Source organism: Bos grunniens, chromosome 4 (assembly GCF_055505025.1).
Source record: "Bos grunniens cultivar Pamir isolate PY7600 chromosome 4, Bosgru_T2T1.0, whole genome shotgun sequence".
NCBI lineage: Eukaryota > Metazoa > Chordata > Mammalia > Artiodactyla > Bovidae > Bos > Bos grunniens.
In genome coordinates, this window is record NC_141168.1 from 63776013 (window position 1) to 63792014 (window position 16002).

General features: G+C 39.6%; 1 protein-coding gene across 5 annotated transcripts in view; it reads right to left on the minus strand.

Moving 5' to 3' along the window:
- DOCK4 (dedicator of cytokinesis 4) overlaps positions 1–16002 on the minus strand; it is a 479600-nt gene that overhangs the window by 191229 nt on the left and 272369 nt on the right. For all 5 annotated transcript variants that reach the window (XR_015162547.1, XM_086396606.1, XM_086396604.1 and 2 more), the window contains exon 13: positions 5725–5850. Coding sequence is in view for 4 of the 5 variants with exons in the window: in XM_086396606.1 (XP_086252732.1) it covers positions 5725–5850 (126 nt within the window). In the remaining variant the exon portion in view is untranslated. The remainder of the gene's footprint in view (positions 1–5724; positions 5851–16002) is intronic.

The following is a 16002-nucleotide window of genomic DNA, read 5'->3' on the forward strand; positions in this document are numbered from 1 at the left end:
TACTGTCACTTTTGAAGCTGGAAAATAAAAGCTTCCATACTTCTTAAAAACAAAAGACTATGTGTAAATGACTATAGGATTTTTGTGAACTTAGATTATGATGATGGTGCTTAGTAGTAGATAGTTACACAGTAGTCAGGTACTTTGCCAAGTGCTTTAAGTAGAATATCTCATTAAATCCTCACATAAACCTTATAACAAGGTCCTATTATTTCCATTTTACAGATAAGGAAACTGAAGTACAGAGATTAAGAAACATGTTAAGAAACATGTCCAATGTATTACCAGTATCTCTGTTTACCCATGAAAATGTAATTCAACAGGTAAGAACATTCATCAAATAAACTAGCGCAATTCAGCCTTTGCCTCCAAAAAACCAATGCCCTAAACAAGGGAGATATTAGTCCCACCCTAATTGGCCAGACCTGTTGTTAAGCAATGATTTCATTTCTAGGAACGAGACAGAACATGTATGCTTCAGACCATAAACAATACAGAGAAGGCACTCATCAGTGGAGAGATGAGGGTGACAAGAAGTTAACTGAGCTTTGAAATGTTGAGGTTACAAGCAGGAAAACTCAACCCAGTGAATAGAAGGTAAAAGGAAACTAGTTCAACATGAAGGAAGTCATTTTGAGAGATGACATGAGATGTGATGATGTGATCTTGGCCATTTAAGTACTCAAGTACAGCCAGGAAACCATCCCCCAGGACCCGAGGAAGAAATTCACGCACTGGACATGTAGCTGAGCTGGATGGCCCTTTGTGTGTGTAGCAGGCACTTCCTTACCTCCCCAAAGATGTCCAGGTCCTAATCCCATGAACCTGTGAATAGGTTACCTTACATGACAAAAGGGGTTTTACAGACACGATTACGTTGAGACTCTTATGATGGGAAAATTTTCTTTGATTATGAGAATGGGCTCAATTTAATTTCAAAGATCCTTATAAGAGGGAGGCAAAAAGTCAGAGTCAGAGAAGGAGATACGATGAGAGAATCAGAGGTTGAATGATGTGGGGCCATGAGCCAAGGAGTACAGGCCACCTCCAGGAGCTAGAAACGGCAAGGAAATGGATTCTCCTTCAGAATCATCAGAAGAAATACAGCCCTGCTAATACTGGGATATTAGCCCAGAGAGACCCGTGCAAATTTCTCACGCCCGGAACTGTAGTCCATTTGCATTGTTTTAAGCCACTCCATTTGTGCTGATCTGTTACAGCAGTCATAGGAAATGAATACAATATGCCATGCACACTTAAACTTCCGTCACCTCAGGACATCTTCAAGGAGGGGACAGAGCAAGGGGCAAGGGCAAGCTTCCCAGGTAATTGAAATCAAAGCAAACCACATACATGGAAAATTTATGCATGGGATAAAAAATTAAATTTGGATTTCTCTCATGCAGTATGCTTGAGTAAAACATAGCTGGTGTTCTTGTTTCTGTTTTATTTTAAAAGAGTACTCTGAGGTGTTGACATTTTGAGGGGGTAGATTTTTAATTTTTTTTAATTTAAATTTATTTTAATTGGAGGCTAATTATTTTACAATATTGGAGGAAATTAATTTTTTTTTTTATGATTATCAAACAAACACTGGCAAATGAGCAACAGCAGTCATGAGGGGCTTTCCAGGCACCGGCGCAGAGAAAAAGGAGCAGGAACAGGGTGCCCTTTATACTCTAGGACAACACACGCATCTCTGATAGTAGCAGTTGGGGAAAGTCCTACACCCACGGGCAGTGGGGCATGTCAGCTTCCTAATCTGGGGGCACCAGCCTCTCCCCCAGTGTGAACTTGGGCGGGGATCCACCCTTAGGGTGACACTATAGACTCTTAGCCTCTCTCTCTCCTTGGTCACTGTGGCATTCATTGGTTAAGAGACCACCATCCCCTTGGTAAGGGCATGATCAGGGGGTTCAGATTTAAACAGGCCAGTTGCAACTGTGTGATGCAGAGGTCCATGACTTTGCCTGGGGGGTGGTGAATTTTAGTTAGATTTAGGATATATTTTTTAGAGAAGACCAAATCAAGTAGGTTCCCACCTCTTTCTCTAAAAGAATGATTATTTGAGGCAATTCCATCTGGTGATGTACATATCTCTTCCAGTAAGTGGTAAATAATACTAATAATATATATATATATATATTTAAAAGAATAAAACTATATATCTTTTTAAATGGGAGGCAAACATACCTACAATATTTTTCATTCCCCAGTCTTATAAATCATTATCTAGTCAACTTTGACCAAATAGAAGTTTGACTTACCTGAACTATTGCCTAAAAACAAAAAGGAGGCTTACTCTTGAAGACACTTGGAAAATAAACGTAAATCTTGAAGTCACTATCACAGCTACTATTGCTGGCAACCATTTGAAACATAGGCTCTATTAATAATTTTTAGCAAGGTCTTTTAGTCTCCAAATCTCAACCCTTCATGGCCCCATCATTCTACGACTTCCGCATAATTCCTTGTAGGACTAAGAACTTTAAAGATGTACTAAAATTGGATGCATTGGAAGGTATTAATTAGAGTGGCTCAGTGGTAAAGAATCCACCTAGCAATGCAAGAGACACAGGAGATGTGGGTTTGATCCCTAGGTCAGGAAGATCCCCTGGAGGAGGAAATGGCAACCCACTCCAGTATTCTTGCCTGGAGAATCTCATGGACAGAAGAGCCAGGTGGGCTACAGTCCATGGGGTCGCAAAGAGTTGGATGCAACTGAGCCACTGAGCACACACACACAACAAACAGGGATAGTTTTACTGGTTGATATGTGAGAATCCATGGACAGAGGAGCCTGGTGGGCTACAGTCCATGGGGTCGCAAAGAGTCGGACATGACTAAGTGACTAAAACACACATACACACACACACACACACACACACACACACACACACGAGAATGAGTCTCCAGGAGAGTGCGTACAGGTAGGGAAGATAAAGTATGGAGACCAGGATGACTCCATAAACTCAGAATAAGAGTGGACCCTTACGGTGGGAGGAGGGCATGGCCTGATCGCCCATGACATGCCTGACACATCAGCCGACTTTGTTCCAAAATGTCTGGCGGGTGGAAAATTACTCCTTCCTGATATTCAGCAAAGGTTCAAGCTCTGCTTGTACAGTCTGTTAAGACATTTAGAGCTTGGCTATTCAATCCTGTAACCACTGCTACACGTGGCAACTGAGTCCTTGAAATGGGACTTGGCTGAAAAGAGATGTGCTGTAAAGTATAACAGTTACCAGCCTTCAAAGACTTAAGGTGAAATAGTGTAAAACAACTCATTACAAAATTTTTATATGGACTATGTATTAAAAGGATATTTTGGATGCATTGGGTTAAATAAAATATACTGTTAAAATTAATTTCATCTCTTTCTTCCTACCTTTTTTCCAAGTGGTTACTGGAAAAGTTAAAGGTACATTTGTGGCTTGTATTGTATTTCTACTGGAGAGCACTGATTGAAACATTTTCAGTGCCCTCCCTCTCATAAGCTCAGAGACCAGACCATGGAACTTTCTGCAGGGTTATTTGGTTTGTAGGTGGCAGTAATGGAGCTTCACAGAGGGAAAATTTTCTTCTTTGGAAATTCGGTAGGGCTAAGAAATAAAGTGCTGAATGACTGACCCGAAGTAACAGAGGACTTCGTGACAAGGCAGAAACAGAGGGGCAGGTTGCCTCTTTATACCAGATGACATTCCAGAGATCAACCCGTGTAAAAGACAGACCAAGAGATGAATCTCTATTTCCATGTTTTTCCCATTCCAAAAAGAGTTTGGCATTGATGACATTCTGTGACCCTCAAGAAAAGTTGTGTGTATGTTCCCATTAGTGTCCGGACCACAGATAATTCATTCTGCAGAAAGGCAGTGACTAAGTTAATGAAGGTCCTGTAGGTATAAACACATGCCTCACCCATCCTGACCTCTATCAGAACACAAAATTAACCCTGGAGGACAAGTCTAGAGAAAAAAAAAAAAAAAAACCATCACATTAGCAGACTGTCAGTACAACACTGAGATCAGAAATGCTGTTCATATACGTTTTTCTCATTGAAAACTCAGCTCAAATTTTCATCAAAGCCACGAGTGAGAGAATGAAAATTAATTGGCAAGTCATAATTCTGAAAATAAAGAAAAACAAAACAACGACTGTTATGTTTGCCAATGTAAAACATTCCATTGAGTTGTAAAGTTGCTTTCTTTTCAGCTGTTTAAGTTTATACACACATCTCTCCTTTCTTCATCCAATTTGTAAGACTCAGAAGCCAAAGAAGAAGAAAAAAATGGAAGAAAAAGAAAGTGCTTTAAAAAAAATCTCTTGCAGTCTCAGGCACTACAGACATGTGTCTGGGAAGATTGAGTCCCTGGTCAGCACAACCCTGCCATTATCACGTGGTGCAGGGAAGGGACAGAAGCAAGCCTGATTCCACAGTAAGTTCATTTCCATCATTAAAGCCAGACAAGAGCTGCGTGAGCACAGCACATCCCAGACAAATATTCAGCCAGTGAAGTGTCATGTTGCTTGATATTTTTTCCATTTCTCAATGATACTGCTCGGAGACCAAGCTGAGGAATTCTTCCAGCAGCTGGCTGCATTCTGTTCTAAAATATGTTTTTTATATTAGATTTACCCATCAATTTGCTTCCCAGTGGGATGAAATTTTTTTCTTTTCTGCTGAAGAGGAAATACTAGCTATTTATAGCAACTGAAGGAAATAATGAATGGTTCCAAGAGCCAATGGATAACATGCCATCAAGTAAACAGTGCTATAAACAGTCATTTTTGACAATAGTAACAGGAGATGCTCAGGCAGAGTGGGTCTTTAAGCTGGGTCAGGTCATCTCAGGAAACTTCCCAGGCCGTTCTCTTAGCCCTCCCTGCATGAGTGACTTCCATCAGGAGATAAATGTCATAGCGATCAACGCCGGTCAGTTTCTGCAACATGTTAGGTCTTTATGGATAACAAGCCCACCACTAAGTCTTACAGCTGTAACAGGGGCCTCGTCTGAAGCAATATTCATGGTTCGCTTTTTACACATGGGATTTAAACAGTGACTTAAAGGATCTTGTTTCTAAAAATACTGTCAACAATTTGAGACTGTTTGGTTTTTCTATTTTTTTGCTCGGTTGTGTAGGGTAGGATGCAGATCCCTACGAAAGACTATTACTTGGCATTTACTTTGATAGTGTGAATCTCCTTAATCTCTACCATTTTCACTCAGAAACACTTTTTGGGATTTTCCTTTGGAGTCTCCTTTGGTTGCTAATATAGATCTGATGTACATATACAAACAGAACTAAAAATACCTATGGTATTTGCATATGGCTGCTTAGTACATACATATATACCTCTGGTGGAAAATCCTCCAAGAAAGGCTAACCATTGCTTAATAAATGTTCTTATCAAAACTTGTAAGGATTTCCCCTAAGTGACTTCAATAATACTTCCCACCAAAGGGTAAAATATTTTCTGAATTCAACTTCAGTTTTCCTTCTTATTATGGTCACAATGAAAAGCAGGCATGGCCCCTACAAGTTATCCATCCTGATGTGAAAAAAATGTAAAGATTAAAAAAAAAAAAGAATTAAGTGTTTCAATTTATTCTTCAGCACAGCCCATTTGAACTCTTTGAAGCTGACAGTTTGAAAACTTTCTCAAGTGCCAAAAGGAGACAAAATAGCCATATTTCATCATGTGGTTCATTCTGAGTCACTTACCAGGCATAATAATATTAGAAAAACCCAACTTCCTGGTGATGGATACTCCATGAGAAAATACTGATGAGTATTCCCTTCTGATTTGTTCAATGTCTCCATGTAAGAGTTGTAAAGAAACAGCTAAACCTAAATTAAATGAGACCAGAATTAAAAACAGAAGGATAGAAATAGCATGAACAGAAACTGAAATTGTTTCAACAAGTCCAAATCTATGGTATCATTGTTTTAAACTAAAGAATAACATTCAGACAAAATTAACAGAGTCTATAAGACAAATATCTAGAGAACACTTTTCCAACTTGACCACCTTAGTTTATCCACTTATAAAGAAGGTCCCTAGAAGCTGGAAAAAACTTGAACAGAACACTAAGAAGAGGAAGTTTGGTTGCTAGTCCCAACACCCACTTCTCCATTCCCTGCCTGACAGAAACAGCCCTGCACCAAACTCATCCTTGCAAATGGCAGGGGCATTTCAGCCCTGGAAGACACTGAACTTAAAATGGGAGTTCTAATTTCTTAAAAACTCTATAAAGTCTGTAAATAATTACTTATCAAATATCATAAAGATGAGCACAAATCTAAAGACATTAAAATTCAAGGATTTTAAGGCTATCCATAGAGCTGTTTCTTTTTTAAGTAAGAAAGGTCATTAAAATGAAACCAACATTGTATTCTTAATATTATATATGGTACAAATTAATAATCACATTATTTTCCACCAAGCATATATAACAAAATGCAGGCCATTTAGATAAACAAAAGGAAATTTAGTCAGTAAAACGGTAAAATTATTTTTTTTGTTACCCCAATTATAGTGACATGACCATAGTAGAATATATTCAAGACACTGAATGACACATTTTTCATACCTCATTTTTCCAAACCTCAGGCAAGAGCTAGAGAAAAAAAAATTAATGTCTTATCTTTTTTAATGTTTCCCTATTTTCAACATGCTGCTTCTCTTTTAGTTCCCTATTCCTTCTTCCATCTATTATTTTAAAACGAAGAAAAAAAAGTCCATCACTTACATTAGTGATAGAAAATGAAACCAGTCAAAGGTGACTTATATTTAAAAAAAAACTTTCAAGCATCATTAACCTGAACTCAAAATGAATGTGGATGATGGAATCAAGAGGATGATCAAACCGTACTCTAAAAATCCTCCATCTACATTCTGATCACCTTTTTCACTCAATAACACCCTTACTATTGTGCCACTTGTCATTCCCAGTTCCTAACACACAGCACTACAAAACTAATTGCCAACATACACCATAAGCCTGGCAACAATCAGGCTGGGATGAAACAAATGTAAGATATTTGCCATGCATCTAGATTAGGATCTTCCTTTCACTCCCTTCAGCAATAAGAAGCAACAACAAAAGCAATGCTCTGTTGGAAAAGCATTATGCTCAGAGAGAAGATGAAGCCTTTCCTGGGGTGCAAACCAAACCAAGATGAGGCATACCGAAGGGGCAGTGACGTAAGCAAAGAAGGCCAGGATGTGGCTGCATCACCATGTCCTCTGGTGTGTGGATCTAATAGAATGTTGGTGTTGGAAAGTTGCTTTGAGAATTAGATTAAATCTGGCAGGCACTCAGGAACTTTAATTAAATCTTCATCTTATTTTTACCTAACTATCTTTTAGCTCACTCCCCACCCTCACCCCACATGAGTTGGGTGACTGAGGCGATAAAATGGAGGCACATCAGCCCTCTGAAAGCCACATGGACTGAAGCAGGGGAGAATGAGCAGTCTGGATGGTTTAATGGTGACAACTTTGATGTGGTACTGTTGGCTCCTTTTACAACCCAGAGGCAGGCGAACGAAGATAAACTAACACATGTTATAATCCATCTGTCTCAGCAGCTATTTCTTCTTGACTCATGCTCTCCACTACCCCCACCTCATTACTGGTGTCTCTGTTCTCCTCCTACTTCTGTCCTTTTGCCTTCAAAACATTCACCCACACTGTCACCATCATCAGGAACATAATCAGGGTCTGGTATTTGTACAATAGCAATGTGTGCCAGATAGGGTATGTAATAACAGTCCCTCCTGCTGGGTAGAACACTGTTGCAGTCCTGGGGTACTATCAGCAATGCTTTCAAATAGAGAATTACATGCACTAAATCCCTGAGGTCCTGTGATGTTTTGCAAGAGCAGGTCATTTTGTTAGAAATTCTCATCAAAGGACCTGATCAGAGATACTAGCAACCTTATATGGTATGTATAAAGTAAGAAGAGAAAAGAACTAAACAATAATGAAAAAAAAAAAAAAAAACAGATCCTGCTATTCAGGATAGAGGTTGGAGGAAGGGAAAGTGACCAGGATTCTTGTTTGGCTCTACTGGAGCCAGAATTCATTTAACCATCAGTGAATTTATACATATATATATATATAGTTCCCAGGTGGCTCAGTGGTAAAGAATCTGCCTGCAATGCAGGAGCCACAGGAGATGCAGGTTCTATCCCTGGGCTGGGAAGATCCTCTGGAGGAGGACATGGCAACCCACTCCACTATCCCTGCCTGGAGAATCCCATGGACAGAGGAGTCTGGTGGGCTACAGTTCAAGGGTTGCAAAGAGTTGGACATAACTGACGAGACTTAGCACTCCTATGTGTGTGTGAGAGTGTGTGTGTGTGTGTGTGTGCTGAAACGATAAGACAATGAGAAAATAAAGGCATTCAATCAATGTGAATGTTAAAGACAATTGAACACAGGAAATAGAGAAAAAATATGTTTTCACGGAAGACATAGATGTAAGCATGAACCAAAAAAATGCCTCAATGTTCTCCAGACAGCCAGAGTCATAGAGATGAGAGAATGCAAGAGGATAGAGAGGATCCACGTAGGAGACAATGAACAGAAAGGAGCCAATGAGGCAACGAGGAAGTGATGAGGGAAAATAAATAGTATGGAGGAAAAATAGTACAAAATAGTATGGAGGAGAAAAGAAAACCAGACATTCTAGAGTTGGATGCATTCTAACATTTGGTTAGAAGATATAGCAGTCTGAAGGTTTACAAAGACAAAGATGAAAGCCCAGGATAATGATTTCATTTGTTTGGCCAATTGATATCAATTTGCAGGGAGGGCAAGGTATTGTTGAAGTGACCCAATTTCTTCAGTATGAAGAACTCACAAAGAATTAAGAACTAGGAAGGTCACGTGGGCCAAGAGCTTGACCACAGTGTACTTGGCTCTTCCCAAATCATCTATTCGATTTCCATAAAAAATCACAATGCATAACAAATAAACTTCAAAGAGTGGGAATTCAAAGAAACATGATGTAATAGTGAATCCACAAGGACCAGCCCACCAAGAGCCATAGCAATATTATTTATTTTTCAATCAGGGAAACTCCTGATCCTGTTCTTCTAGTGGTTCTTAATTATGCTGACTACAATGAACAGGTTGGACAAATGACTCACTAGATAATAAGAAATACTGTATTAACATAAAGAAACTATTCTTCACTATAAAGGGGAGACATCAAATATTCACCCATTCTGATGACCTGAAGATTCATCCTCCCCTTTCAGAAGAGTAGCTCAAGATGTAAGGCATATTCACAGAGCAGTATTTTCTTCCTATTCTCTTTCTTATTAGATCACTTTACTATCCTCACCTTACCCCTCTCTCTAGGGCTTCAGATCAGATCAGATCAGTCACTCAGTCGTGTCCGACTCTTTGCGACCCTGTGAATCGCAGCACGCCAGGCCTCCCTGTCCATCACCAACTCCCGGAGTTCACTCAGACTCACGTCCATCGAGTCAGTGATGCCATCCAGCCATCTCATCTTCTGTCGTCCCCTTCTCCTGCCCCGAATCCCTCCCAGCATCAGAGTCTTTTCCAATGAGTCAACTCTTCGCATGAGGTGGCCAAAGTACTGGAGTTTCAGCTTTAGCATCATTCCTTCCAAAGAAATCCCAGGGCTGATCTCCTTCAGAATGGACTGGGTGGATCTCCTTGCAGTCCAAGGGACTCTCAAGAGTCTTCTCCAACACCACAGTTCAAAAGCATCAATTCTTCGGCACTCAGCCTTCTTCACAGTCCAACTCTCACATCCATACATGACTAGTGGAAAAACCGTAGCTTTGACTAGACGGACCTTTGTCGGCAAAGTAATGTCTCTGCTTTTTAATATGCTGTCTAGTTTGGTCACAGCTTTTCTTCCAAGGAACAAGTGCCTTTTAATTTCATGGCTGCAGTCACCATCTACAATACAATGATTTTGGAGCCCAAGAAAATAAAATCTGTCACTGTTTCCATTGTTTCTCCATCTATTTGCCATGGAGTGATGGGAAGGGATGCCGTAATCTTAGTTTTTTGCATGTTAGGTTTTAAGCCAGCTTTTTCACTATCTTTTTCACTTTCATCAAGAGGCTCTTTAGTTCCTCTTGATTAGATTAGAGATGCTTAGATTAGATTGCTACTGCTGCTGCTAAGTCGCTTCAGTCGTGTCTACTCTGTGCGACCCCATAGACGGTGGCCCACCAGGCTCCCCCGTCCCTGGGATTCTCCAGGCAAGAACACTGGAGTGGGTTGCCATTTCCTTCTCCAATGCATGAAAGGGGAAAATGAAAGTGAAGTCGCTCAGTCATGTCCGACTCTTCGAGACCTCATAGTCTGCAGCCTACCAGGCTCCTCCGTCCATGGGATTTTCCAGGCAAGAGTACCGGAGTGGGGTGCCATTGCCTTCTCCATAGATTAGATTAGAGATGCTTAATATTTTTTGATGAATGGATTAAAAAACTCTCCCTGTTCATTGCTTCCTATTTTCTTTTTCATTATGAACCCATTTTTCTACCTTTTATTTAGTCTTTTCCTGATAGTTTATGATCTAAACTTCTAGGAGACATGGTTTAGGGAATACACAAGTGATGCTTAGAAATGAGTCCTCTAATACTGGGCTTGAAAGAACTGTTCTCTGTTTTAAAAAGGTGATGAGAGGAGATGATTCCCCAATGAGACAGAAAAATCTAAGCTTAAGCCACTGAATTTAAATTAACTCAGCAGTTTGGAAAAATCCATAGCAATGAAATCTAGGGTAAATACCTAGTCCCAGGGGAGGAGCCTGAAAAAAGGAAATGTATAATCGTTCCACACTATCATGTTCACTCCCACGGTTCCTGGGATTCCTGTGAATAAAGCAATACCCACTGAAAATGGGCCACAGTAAAATGACAACAGCAACCATCCATCATAAAATAATCAGCAAAGAGGGAAAGGGAGCAGATATAACAAATCATGTCTTGACTTCCATGGAATATTTAAAACTTAAACTTCCAAATGTCAGGACCTATGTTCCTACCCTTCCTCCCTGTGGGAGCACTGACTGGAGTGTTTACCCCTCCAGTTTGGACCTCCCTGGCACCCTACTCCAATCCTCTTGCCTGGAGAATCCCATGGACGGAGGAGCCTGGTAGGCTGCAGTCCATGGGGTCGCTAAGGGTCAGACACGACTGAGCGGCTTCACTTTCACTTTTCACTTTCATGCATGGAGGAGGAAATGGCAACCCACTCCAGTGTTCTTGCCTGGAGAATCTGAGGGACGGGGGAGCCTGGTGGGCCGTCGTCTATGGGGTTGCACAGAGTCGGACACGACTGAAACAACTTAGCAGCAGCAGCAGCATACAAGTCATCAGGGCTTCCCTTATAGCTCAGTTGGTAAAGAATCTGCCTGCAATGCAGGAGACCAGGGTTCGATTCCTGAGTCCAGGAGATCCTCTGGAGAAGGAAATGGCAACCCACTCCAGAACCCTCACCTGGAGAATCCCATGGACAGAGGAGCCTGGCAGGCTACAGTCCATGGGATCGCACGAGTCCGATACAACTTAGCAACTGAACCACCAGTACCACCACACAAGTCAGCAAGATGTCCCTTCCTTTCTTTGAAGCTTTGTTTTATATTTCTTACCACATTTTGGTTATAATTTATTCAGCATTTTTATGTGTTTGTAGTTGAAGAGAAAGTTACAAAAGGCAGTCTACCATGTTTCAAAAGCCAATTTATTTAAAAATCTTTGCAATCCCTATTGTCTCCCAATAACACAAGTAGTCTGTGAAGAACATAGACTAGTGTGCCTTCAATGCACAATTAAATTGTAAATGGGTAAGTTAATTAAATGAGCAAAAATTTACTCTATTTATATAGTATTTAAGAACTATCAATCTCAAAAATATTTAATTCAAAGACTGCCCTTTGCTTCAAAAAATTTACAAATGTGCCAAATTAAAGTATGAAATAAAATCATAATAGATTAAGTAACTGACTTAAAAAATGCAACAAGTAAGTGACACCACACAATTACATTTTTCTTTTTAATTCTCCTGAGTTTCTATACAAGTACAGAAGAAAAATGGTAGCATATTAAAGTATATCTTCTGCAAATACATATGCTAAAAACATCTGAGCTAAGAATAGATATGATAATAGTGCAAAAACATCATCACAAGTGGGGTATCCAAAGATCACATTACAAACCCAAACTAATAACAAACAAATTTCTGAAGTGACCTATAGGGGAGGAAACGAAGAACATAGTTGGCATATGTCTACTAATCCTGAGTCATTTAATTTTCTCAATTAGAAATCTCATGAAGTTTTATGACCAAACTGAAACGGTCTTTTCATTTTCAGCATTTAAAAACATCCACATGCTAAGAGAAGGCCAAAAAACTTGCTTCATTTACTTTTTCTCAAAATAAAGTGTGGCAAAGACAAAACCATGAATTAGGTTTTTATCTCAATACAGCCAGAATACTGTAAAATTAAAAGAAACTCATTTTGAAAGATAAGACTAATTGAACAAGCTTAAAAGATTTGAGAAAAAAATCATCATATATAACATAGAAAAATCTAAATGAAAAAAGGCAGGGAATAATTTATCAAAGGAGGTGTTTTATTTATTTATTTTTTTAGAATGGAGTAAAGAGAAGACACATAAAATACAGCAGGGAGTTGTGAGCAAAGACAGAAAAACATAGAATGGGTAAAAGAAATGTCTTTGCCTGGTTTTGTTTTGAAATCACTGAGGTCTTCTGGTTCCTAGTAAAATTATTGAAGGCTATATCACTAGTTCAATTTCTAATACTGTCATAAAGGCATACATTTCTGGGGTATGAACATTTACAGTACCATAACTCTATGTGGCTACTAATTCCAAAATCCAAAGAAGGGTATATTGGGTTGAAGGTAGAATGTAGGGGGAGACATGAAAGAGAGGCTGGGCCAGAGACTGAAAGCCTGCCTTACAAACTGCACAGGAAGGAGTCAAGTTGGCATCACAAGTGATGAACTGATAAAACTTGAAATGGGAAATGAGATACAGAACAAGTTTTTATATGACAAAGAGGATTCTGGCAGTACAACAGAAGAAGACTTGGCAGGATACAAATTATGGCTAAATTTAACAGTCTAGGTGAGAACTAAGGAGGGATTAAAATTAATATCATTGGTTATCACAGAGGATAGGCATGAACTTCAATGATTGTTTTGAGCACACAGAGACTGTGAAAGTAAACCTACATCTGAAACCAGTCTCTTCCACTCAGTCTCCAATTTCTTCTTTTTTCCACTCTTATGAATTAATACTGCAATCCTGAATCTACAGGTTTCAAACTTTTCAAAAATCTCTGACATCTGTCTTTAATGTCTTCAATAACCTGTCCCAGGTTTTATTCCAAAATGACCATCCAAGCTGCTGTTTATCTTGTTAATGTGGCAAAATTCATAAAAAAATCTCATATTCTTCCTTAATAATCCCATTTCTAAGGCTTTATTTTAAAGTCATATTCTGAAATACAGGAGATGTTCTTCACATTATTACTTACAAATGTGAAAAAACTTGAAACCATTTGAGTCCAATAAGCAGGGTTGGATACAGAAATTAGGGCCTTAAATCTCAAAGCTAGAAAAGATAATGCAACCTCCTTAGAGTTCAGTAAATTATTTTTTATTTTTAATGTTTTCCTATTTGGTACTAGGAAACCAAAGAAACAAACTTAAGGCAAACATCTGATAACTGTGTCTTTGATTCATTCATGAAATAGATGTTGTCTGTTAGTCATTAAAGAATTGGGCATTTTAAAATTTAACTAGATTAAAAAAATTTTATGTAGTACATGCATATGTCAAACTGTACTAAAGGTTCTGTTATGGAAGGAAATGTACTTCCTTACCTCAATTACTGAGTTCTGTTTACCAGAATTAATCCATTTTTAACAACTTCTTGAGTATCCTACCATAATTTTTCTTTTTTAACTGTGATAACTGTCATAAAGAAATCAAACCAGAAGTTGAGATAAAAATAATAAAAGATAAATGGTCTTAGAAGTCATTTCTGAAAGAGTAACATTCAAGCTTGGAAAGAGAAACAAATGGCAATACAAAAAATGGGAAGACAGTGCTTCAGACAGAGGAAAGAGCATGTGTAAAGATCCTGCAACAGAAAAGAGCTTGGGGTGATGGAGAAGATGGAAGAAGGCCCCTGTGTCTGAACAGAGTCAAATGAGGCTGCAGGGGAGACCAGAAGATAAGCAGCAGTCATGGAAGCCATGATTAATTACTTTTATTCTAAATGCAACAAGGGGATGCCTCCTGGTGGCTGAGATGGCAGTCTACCTGCAATGCAGGAGACTGGGGTTCAGTCCCTGGGTCCAGAAGATCCTCTGGAGAAGGAAATGGCTACTCACTCCAGTCTTTTTGCCTGGGAAATCCCATGGACAGAAGAGCCTGGTGGGCTCAGAGTCAGACATGACTGAGTGACTAACACTTAACACAAATGCAACAAGAAGTCATTGGAGAATTTTAAATAAAGGAAACATGATTCAATTTGTGTTTTAAGAAAGTGTTCTTAGTGTTGTCTGGAAAATGGGATCAGAAAGAGGAAGAGTAAAACTGAGGATTCATTGAGCTTCCTGGACGTGAACATCAGCTTTTTATCAAATCTGTAAAGTTTTTCGTCAATATTTATTTTTAATATGTTTTCTACTCCTTTCTCTCTCTCCTTTCCTTTTGGTACTCTCATTTTATATGTTGGTGAGCTTGGTGGAATTTTTATGAGGTCCTGTTCCTTTTCTTTCAGTCTTCTCTGAGAAAAAATTTCCACCAATGTCTACAGTTTTCAAGAGTTCCTATAGGTTTAAATTTCTGCAGTGTTTCAAATAAAAGCCATTTTCTTTCAGGAGAGCTTCTTTGTATAAACTGCCTCTTCCCTGGGCCAAATCTATGATCCACTGCTCCAGAACTGGAGGTGGGTACAGCAGTCCATTCTTTAGAGTGACACCCTTGCTTTTTGTGGCGAAAGCTAGGCTGGAGCAGTAACCTGTGGTCTCTTCGTGTGGAATCTCCAGCCAATGAGTGAGTTGGAGCAAGGGCAATTGATGCCTCACTATTCTCAACTCTCTGTCTGGGACAGAGCCTCTGCCTTAGAGTGGCAGCCAGATGGTAGAAGGGAGACCCCAACCTCTGAGCCACTTCTGCCAGGAATGTAGCCTGTGCAACCCACAATTAATGGAGGTGAGAGACACTGGAGGCCTTCACTTCTTGATAAGATACAGTATCCCTTGACTGAGAGCTGAAAGGAGAAGCAGTCCTACCCTCTTGGCCATAAAGCACCCAGAGCAGAACTTCCATCATGATGAGTAAGGCCAGGTGGAAGGGAAGAAGTTGACTGTAACACAAGCGGCACAAACTCTCTCTGTTCTCACTAAGATTTAATATTATTCTTTTTTTTTAAGCAATTCTTATTGGAAAATCCCATGGACGGAGGAGCCTGTTAGGCTGCAATCCATGGGGTCGCTAAGAGTCGGACACGACTGAGTGACTTCACTTTCACTTTTCACTTTCCTGCATTGGAGAAGGAAATGGCAGCCCACTCCAGTGTTCTTGCCTGGAGAATCCCAGGGATGGGGGAGCCTGGTGGGCTGCCATCTATGGGGTCGCACAGAGTCGGACACGACTGAAGTGACTTAGCATAGCATATTGGAGTATAGTTGCTTTACAATGTTGTATTAGTTTTTGCTGTACAGCAAATTGAACCAAGAGATATACATATAGTATATCTATCAGAGTAAAACTGATGAGTCATTGAGCTTCCTGGATGTGAACATCAGCTTTTTATCATAGATAAACAATACGTGTATCTACATCTCCGCTTTTCTGGATTTCCTTACCATTTAGGTCACCACAGAGCACTGAGTAGTTCCCTGAGCTCTACAGTAAGTTCCAGTATTTTATACATAGTATCAATAGTGTATACATGTCAATT